This window comes from Apteryx mantelli, chromosome 11 (assembly GCF_036417845.1).
Source record: "Apteryx mantelli isolate bAptMan1 chromosome 11, bAptMan1.hap1, whole genome shotgun sequence".
NCBI classification, from domain to species: Eukaryota; Metazoa; Chordata; class Aves; order Apterygiformes; family Apterygidae; genus Apteryx; species Apteryx mantelli.
This window is the reverse complement of record NC_089988.1, coordinates 11,941,475-11,949,513: the sequence shown is the minus strand read 5'-3', so window position 1 is coordinate 11,949,513 and position 8,039 is coordinate 11,941,475. Positions and strand designations below refer to the sequence as shown.

At 53.0% G+C, this 8,039-nt stretch overlaps 2 protein-coding genes across 2 annotated transcripts in view; one reads left to right on the top strand and one right to left on the bottom strand.

The window, feature by feature from the left end:
- Positions 1–1,905: 1,905 nt before the first annotated feature.
- LOC136993076 (olfactory receptor 14C36-like) lies at positions 1,906–2,823 on the top strand (the record flags this gene model as incomplete). The annotated part of the gene is made up of 1 exon (XM_067303092.1): positions 1,906–2,823. A coding segment is annotated over exon 1 (918 nt), but the record flags the coding sequence as incomplete, so codon positions are not given.
- Positions 2,824–7,259: 4,436 nt separating this feature from the next.
- Positions 7,260–8,039, bottom strand: part of LOC136992975 (olfactory receptor 14A16-like) — a 74,163-nt gene continuing 73,383 nt past the window's right edge. The window contains exon 3 of the mRNA XM_067302993.1: positions 7,260–7,368. Within this exon, the coding sequence (XP_067159094.1) occupies positions 7,260–7,368 (109 nt within the window). The remainder of the gene's footprint in view (positions 7,369–8,039) is intronic.

Sequence of the window (8,039 nt, the reverse complement as noted above, 5' to 3'; positions counted from 1 at the left end):
GAGAGCTCCTTGTGGGAGAAATCTTCACAGCCCCTGACACGGTAAGTCCCTGGCTGCAGGGCAATGCTACTGAGGTTCCTGGAGGGCTCCTCTAAACCCATCCCTTCCCATAACTGATAGGCTTTTTAGGGATTGCTCTGCTGGCACATCCAGTGCATAGGCAGAGGAGGAGATGCGTCAGAGCAGGGATTCCCAGCCACACTGTCACAGGGACAGGGCGTGTAGCTCCATTCTGCCAGGGAAGGTGGCTGCAGGGGTGTGAAGCCAGGAAGCACATACAGGCCTGTGTAGGGCTGTGATTCAGAGCAGTGTCCCTGCGCTCCAGGATGCTCTGTGCCCGGGGCAGTAACTCTCCTGCCTGCGGGGATGAGCCCTCCACCTGCCCAGGGAGCTCCCCACAGCACTATGGGGAGAACCTCTGGGTGAGAGGAGCAACCCCCGGCAGGGCAGGTTCATTCTCCTGCTGAGAGGGTGCTGCGTGGGTCACGGTTGCTCACAGCTCTAGCTCATGCACAGGAGATGTCCGAGGGGATCTTTTCAAGAGGAGATCAAGAGAAAGGCTGCTTGAAAGGGAAGGAGCTTTCCTTCAGATGTCTGCATTTTCAGTTTCCTAATTTTGACACGGAGAATGAAGGAACAAGTTTTCTTTTTTGGGAAGAAAGTGGGAGTACTAAACCTTCACTCTCCGAGATTAATTGGTCTGTGAGAAACCTCAGGAAGCCGCTTCATCCCCACCTTAGCCTACAGACAGCATCAACATTACCTTTGTGGCTTCATAGGAGTTTATGTGACCTGCTGCTTAGGACGTGCATGCACAGAGATGCCCCTAGACAGTGCCCTGATCTGGGAGGTTTCTGTAGGGCAGAACTGAGCACACAGTGGGTGGGATGGGGTCTCTGAGCACTGACCATGAGAAGATGTTGTGACAGAGAAAGAGCTGCCAGCAGGGACAGCTCCAGGCAGGAGGGATGGGAAGGGAATGAGAGTGAACTGCAGGGCATGAGCCACCTCCTCTGCAGCCAGACCTCTGGCAGAGGAAAGGGGCATCTCTCCTGCTATGGGCCTATTTCATGCTGCCTGACAAAGGGGCTGAAAGAGAATGTCCTGCAATGTCACCGTCTGCAAGGTGGCATGCCCAGCTGGGTAAGGGGAAAGCTTTCCAGAATGCCTCTCTCTCTCTCTCTCTCTCTCTCTCCTTGCCTCCCTTGGCAGCAGGATCATGGTGCTGCTCCTTGTTTCCCCTCCTGTCCATGCTGCTCCTCTTCTTGTTTTGGGGCTTTCTGGGGTTGGGTGTTTTCAGCTGCAGTTCAGACACTGATGCTGCAAGTTGTGGAACAGAGGGGTCTGCATAGGAATGAGGTGGCCTCAGCTGCCTTCTAACATGTGGAGCTCCAGGAAAGGTAGTCTGTGGGGCTGGGAAATGAGCTGACTCTCCCTTCAGGAGAGTCCATCTGCAGTCCTAACGGTCCTTTCACTGTTTCCCTGTGGTGTCCTGCCAGCCTGCAACCTGCCCTCTAGAAAGGCACCGTTGTCTCATAGCACATCTATGATATCTGAGAGCCCCATGAGGAAGGTGCAGAGATGCTGAGAGTATGGAGATGGTGGTGGGAGGCTGTATGTGGGCATCTGAAAAGAGCCCTGTGTGTCTTTGGCTAGAAGGGGAGTGTGGAGAGCTCCCTCAGGTGCCTGGAGAAAGGGTGAGAAGTTTGGAGCTGTGCACTTTGAAACTGGACTCGTGTGCTCTCAGCAGGGGCTGGTTTCTTTCTAGGGCAACATATGAGTGTGATCATCCTCCAGCTCCAAGAGAGAACTGCATCATTTGGGATTTCTTTGCTTGAAAGGTCTCTGCTAACTTCTCAATGTCTTTTCTTCTTTGCACAGTCCCCCATGCCTGGAGGTCGCAAAATGTCCAACAGCAGCTCCCTCAACGAGTTCCTCCTCCTGGCATTTGTGGATACGTGGGAGCTGCGGCTCTTGCACTTCTCACTCTTCCTGGGCACCTATCTGTCTGCCCTCCTGGGCAATGGCCTCATCATCACAGCTATAGTCTGCGACCACCACCTCCACACCCCCATGTACTTCTTCCTCCTCAACCTCTCTGTTCTGGACCTTGGCACCTTGTCCACCACAGTCCCCAAATCCATGGCCAATTCCCTGTGGGACACCAGGGCCATTTCCTACTCAGGATGTGCTGCTCAAGTCTTCCTGGTTGTCTTCTTCTTAGGAGGAGAGTATTTTCTCCTCACTGTTATGGCCTATGACCGCTACGTTGCCATCTGCAGACCCCTGCACTACAGCACACTCATGGGCAGCACAGCTTGTGTCAAAATGGCAACAGGTGCCTGGGGCAGTGCTTTTCTCCATGCTCTCCTGCACACTGTTAACACATTTTCCATACCGCTCTGCCAAGGCAACACAGTGGATCAGTTCTTCTGTGAGATTCCGCAGATCCTCAAGCTATCCTGCTCAGACTCCTACCTCAGTGAAGTTGGGCTTATTGCATTTAGTGCTTCTATAATATTTGGGTGTTTCATTTTCATTGTGCTGTCCTACGTGCAGATCTTCACTGCTGTGCTGAGGATCCCCTCTGAGCAGGGCCGAAACAAAGCCTTTTCCACATGCCTCCCTCACCTCGCCGTGGTCTCCCTGTTTCTCAGCACTGACGCTTTTGCCTACCTGAAGCCCCCCTCCATCTCCTCCCCAGCTCTGGATATGGTGGTAACTGTTCTGTACATGGTGGTGCCTCCAGCACTGAACCCCCTCATCTACAGCATGAGGAACAAGGAGCTCAAAGATGCCCTGAGGAAAGTGATTTCATGGATATTTTCCAGCAGTGGTAACATTGCCTTTGCTCTCCACAAATGACTCCCCCTGTGTCCTGTACCAGGACTGAGCTTTGTTTGCTCACTTTATTTTTATGTGGCTTTTATTACTGATGTTATTATTATTTGTTACCATGTTGCTACACAAATGCTTGGATTCATTCCACCTTCACTGAGACTGCTCTGTCTCACCTGGTGCCCATATAAAGTTGTGTCCAACACTGGGTCAGAGCTGACTCCCTCACAGTATCTCTGTAATGAAGTAGGTTCTACGCAGTGCAGTGCCTGAAGGCTGGGCTCTTCCTCCAAAGCTGCTGTCCCTCACACCCTGTCCCCAGCACATTTCCTTGAGACAATCTTGCCCACCCCGCATGCTGATCGTTACCCCAGAGGTCATCCTGCCAGACAAGGCTCCATGCCCAGCTGGAGGACTGGATGTCCAGCTGTGAGCCCTTGGAGGATGAGCCCTCTGCTGGGTCCTCTGCAGGGCTGGCAGGGAGCATGCAGAAGTCCTGGGGTGGTCTACTGGGCCTGTAGACTGTCCTCCTCCCATGGCGGGACTCAAACAGGGTCTGTCAGAACAAAGATGCAGCCCAGCTTGTTGCTGCATGAACAGGGAGGAGAAACTGCTCCAGGAAACTCCTCACACACCCAGCCTCTCGTACCAGCTATTTCCAGCACCGGCCATTCCCCATGGTCCTGGTGAGGTGTGATCTTTGAATGTGACTAGCTCTGTCTGCCTGCTGGCCTCAGTATGTGTGTGGAGGCAATGTCCAGCCCTGCCTGGCCTCTCTGTGGGCTCAGACCTCATCAGACCACAGAGCATGGCATTCTGCTAACACTGGGGCGAACAGGTACAGGGCTGGGCAGGGGTTGGGGACTGCTGGGAGGCTGCCAGGCAGGAGGGCTGAGGGGGACAGGGCATCAAGGGCTGTCCTGGGGACCATGGTGGGGGGATATTTCCCCACCCCAGAACGCACACTGTCCTGTGCCGTGCCTTCACAGTGGGACCGTGGGGCCACGTGCAGGGCATCAGGGCTGGGCCAGTGGAGGGATGAGGTGCAAATGGGTGCCACGACACTCCAGAAGCTCTCGACGGTTATGGAAGGGACTCGCTGCTGCTAGCAGGATCAGGGGTTTCTCAAGGGCTACAGGCACCAGCACCACCTGCCAGGACTCCCAGACCCAGCACAGACGGTTGGTGCCCAGCACTGCAGCTCGCAGTATCCCCCATTCTGTGTCACTGTCCTCTCTCAGGAGCACTGCCAGGTGCATCACTCCCTGCCCAGGTATGGAGAGGAGCTACTGGAGGTCTTCTCTTCTCATGCCTGCTGATCCCAGCTCTGCCCTGGCACTGGCCCACAGGTTCTGCCCTGGGTCATGTTATGTCTCCATTAGCTCTCCTCTGAGACCATGTAGAGATCTGCAGCACATAGCTCTGCTTGTAGCTGGCCACCATGGCTGACCTGCATAGTCCCAGGAGATCCCAGCAAGGCTGCGCTTGGAGATGAGTCTGTGATTGTCCTCAGTCAAAGTTGGTAGGGTGGTCTGACTGGGGGCCAAGGGGAGGAAAGGACAAGAGACAAAAAGGAGAAGATGCAGTAAGGGAAATTTCAGATGAGTTGAAGGATAAATAAAGAAACAACCATGGTAGTTGAGTAGCACTGGGGCAGGGGACAGGAAATCTTTAAAAACTCTCCTGGAGAAAGCACCTACCAACCTGATCTAACTTTCAAGTTAGCCCAGCTCAGAGGAGATCTTGGTCCTGGAGATCTCTGGTGGTCCCTCCCAACCCAAATCCTCTAGGAGAAAAGGGCTGGACAACCTTTTTCCCTTGGTAGACTGGAAAGGGAAGTCTGGAGAACTGGATTAGCCAAAGATGTCTGCACTGACGGGGAGTGGCCTGGGGTGAGATCAGACTCCTCCTTGTTGTCCCCCAAAATGAAGTCACTTCGTTGACCGTGGAGGGAATGAAAAGGATGTGTAGTGAGATGTTTTAGGGACTCCTTTAAAAGACCATGGTAACACAACTATGTTGAGATTTGTGCAAATTCGGCCATCCAAAAGTAGAGGCCTTGGTGGCAGATGCACCAGCCATAGGGAAAGGGAAAAAGACCTCCGTTCTTTTAGAGGCTTTCAGCCTGGGCAGTGCCCTCAGTCGTCTACAACACAGGCTGTCCTAAGCTGTCCCAAACCTGCACCTCTTTCCCTGCAGCCTGTAGACACCCAACCTGCTTCCGCACCTTGCTCTCACTGCACGATCTCCCCACCTTTACTGAAATCCCTCCGTCCTTGTTGGTGGCTCCTTGAAACACAAAGCCCGGGACTGATCAGAGTTCCTCTGGGCGTCCAGTTGCACCACAGCACTACCCTACGAGTGACGTTCCTTTTACCTGAAGTGCAGTCTGAACCTCTCCAGATGCAGTCTGTGGTTCTTTCCCCTTCTCATGCTTTTTCCCACTACCAAGAAAAGTTCCCTCATCTCTGAAACCACCCTGTCACAAGCAGTCACAGGTGACTATTGTATGGGCTTTAGCCTCCACTTCAGCAGGCTAAAGAAGCCCAGGTCCCTCAACCTCTCCATACTGGCCATGTGCTTCAGGCCCCCAAACCGGTCTGGGCAGACCTCCTCTGCACCCTCTCCAGTTCTTCCCCATTCCTACAACACTGGGCGTACCACACTGGGACACGCTATTGCAGACATTGCCGCACCAGTGCTGAGTCAAGGGGGATAAGAACTGCCCTTGCCTGGGTGGCCAGGCTCTTGTTAACGCAGCCCTGTATGCAGCTGGCCTCATTTGTGGTGAGCATGCACCATGCACTCATATGGCATTCCCGTGAGGTCCAGGGCCTTCTCCTTCTCCTTGGGGTCCCTCCTCTGCCTGTCAGGTCTCTGCCTGTTCTGATGCACGGGCTGTTCTGCCCCACTGATGAGCCTTTCAAAGAGGACAGGATGTGAGGTATACCCCTGCATACCCCACCTTTACCTGGCTTCCTGGTCAAGCATGACCCATTCATGAAAACACTCCGAGCTCAACCATCCAACCAGCTTTTTGCCCATCTGGATGTCTACTGGACATCCACTACTCTCCTCTCCTCCACAAGTACAGCTCCATGACACACTCCTCATCAACGTGAGGCTGAATGGCCTGCAGCTCCCCAGGCTGTCGTTGTGGCTGCTTTTGAAGATGGGCACAACATATTCCTTCTGCTGTTCATTGGGACCTCCCCCGATCTCCACAACCTTTCAAATATGATAGAGAGCAGCCTTGCTGTCACAGCAGCCAGCCCTCTCAATGTCCATGGATGCCAGCCATCCAATCCCATAGACTTGTAGGGGTTGAGTTCTTGCAATTCATTCCTCACTCAAGACTTAGGCACTGCAGGTTGCTTTTCTCCTCAGGAGTCCTGACTCTAGGCACAACAGCTCAGGAGACCTTGCTGGTGAAGACTGAAGCCAGGAAGGACTTGAGTTCCTCGGACATATCTACATCTGCTTCTACTAGAATCTCTGCCCCATTCAGCCATGAGCCCACATTTCCTTGTTTAGTCTTTTACTGTCACTGAAGCAGCAGCAGCTCTTCTTCCTGTCCTTCACATCCTCTGCAAGTGCCTCTGTCACAAAGGAGCTTTGGCTTCCTTAACACCATCTCTACTTTGCTGAACAATATTTCTAAATGCCTCATTTGCATCCTCTGCCTTCTTCCCCATTCTGTATGGTACCTTATTGCCCTGGAGCTCGTGTGGGAGCTCCCTATTTAGCCAAGCTGGGGTCCAGAGGTGTCTACTAATTTTACAGACTGTTTGCATGGGGCTTTCCTGTGCTTGACGGGTGCTTTCCTTAATTACGTGCTGTCTTTCCTGAGCTCCTCTGCCCCTCAGAGCTGCCTCCTTTTGTCCATCCCATGCAAGAGCTCCATACATCCAAGCTACCCCTTCACACACAGGTTATTCCCCTCATCTTCCCTGGTGGTGTATCCTGAAGAACTTGTACCCTGCCTTTGAAGAACTGCAGTCATGCAAGTGATCCCACCACATCTCAGTTATTCCAACCATGTGGCACTCCTCTGACAGCTTGTGCATCTCCATCTGCTCCTGGCTGCACCCCAGGCTGCATATACTTGCATACATTTGGGCAGCACAGCATCAGCTGTGGCACTGACTAAAGATCTGGCTCAGGGAAACTTGTTACCAAGGACCATATGCATGCAAAGGCTTTGATTGCAAGTGGTGACATACTGGCCTGGCTAGCAGGTGGCAATGTAATGGTGAAAGAAGGTTCCCACTAAGAGAGCAAACTCTGCAGTCCCCAAGGCCAGGCAGAAACAGAGCTGGGCCATGCAGAAATGGCAGGAGAGGAAATTGCTGCCTGAGCTGACTTTGCAGCACCTTGGGGCCTGTGACAGGCTTGAACCAATCTCCAGGAAGGACAAGGTGCTACTGAAGAAGTCTCCAAGCCTGCGATCCAGCAACCTTGAGGACGTCATTAGCCCTGTCCCTGTTCATATCATCCTGGGGGGTGAGAATGGGTTCAGGAGGAGGAGAGCTAGAAGGGTTTGAGAGTGCAGAGACTAGAGTGGAGCCCTTGGTGTCATGTGCCTCCCATTTGTGCAGCATGCTTGGATGTAGACAGTGCAGACTGTGCCTAAAGGCAGTAGTGGGATTCATTTGTTTGGGCACAGGTAGGAAACCCAAGATGCCCTGGGGCACTTGCCCAGTGCCACTCCAAAGGGCCATGACTTCCTGTAGGTCCCATGCTGGAACTACTAGAGACATGTGGATGTGCTGGACACCCCAGGCATCCGACATGGCCCTGCAGGCCTATTTCTCTGTCATTAAATCAAGTGTCTGCACTGAATTGCATTAGCTGTTTGTAACATTGGGATCTTCCTATGTCTCAGCTTTATAGTGAGTGGAACCCTAGTAGTAGGAGGCATCTAGTGTCATTTCAGATGGCCAAGGGAATTCTCCACCTGACCCCCAACTCATGCTCTAGAGGGATGGGGGTGTCATAGCTGCTCCATCAGAGCAAGAAGACTCTGGCACATGCCTTGGTCCACCTCTGTCTCTTCCAATGTCACCAGGTGTTTGTGTGTGAGCAACTGACTCCCACCCTCCATCTCCAGTGATTATAATGGGAGCTTAGACAAGGAGCTCCCATGCAGACACCTCTGTTGTGCCCATATCATTTTTTTGCAAGGGGAATCCTACCTCCTG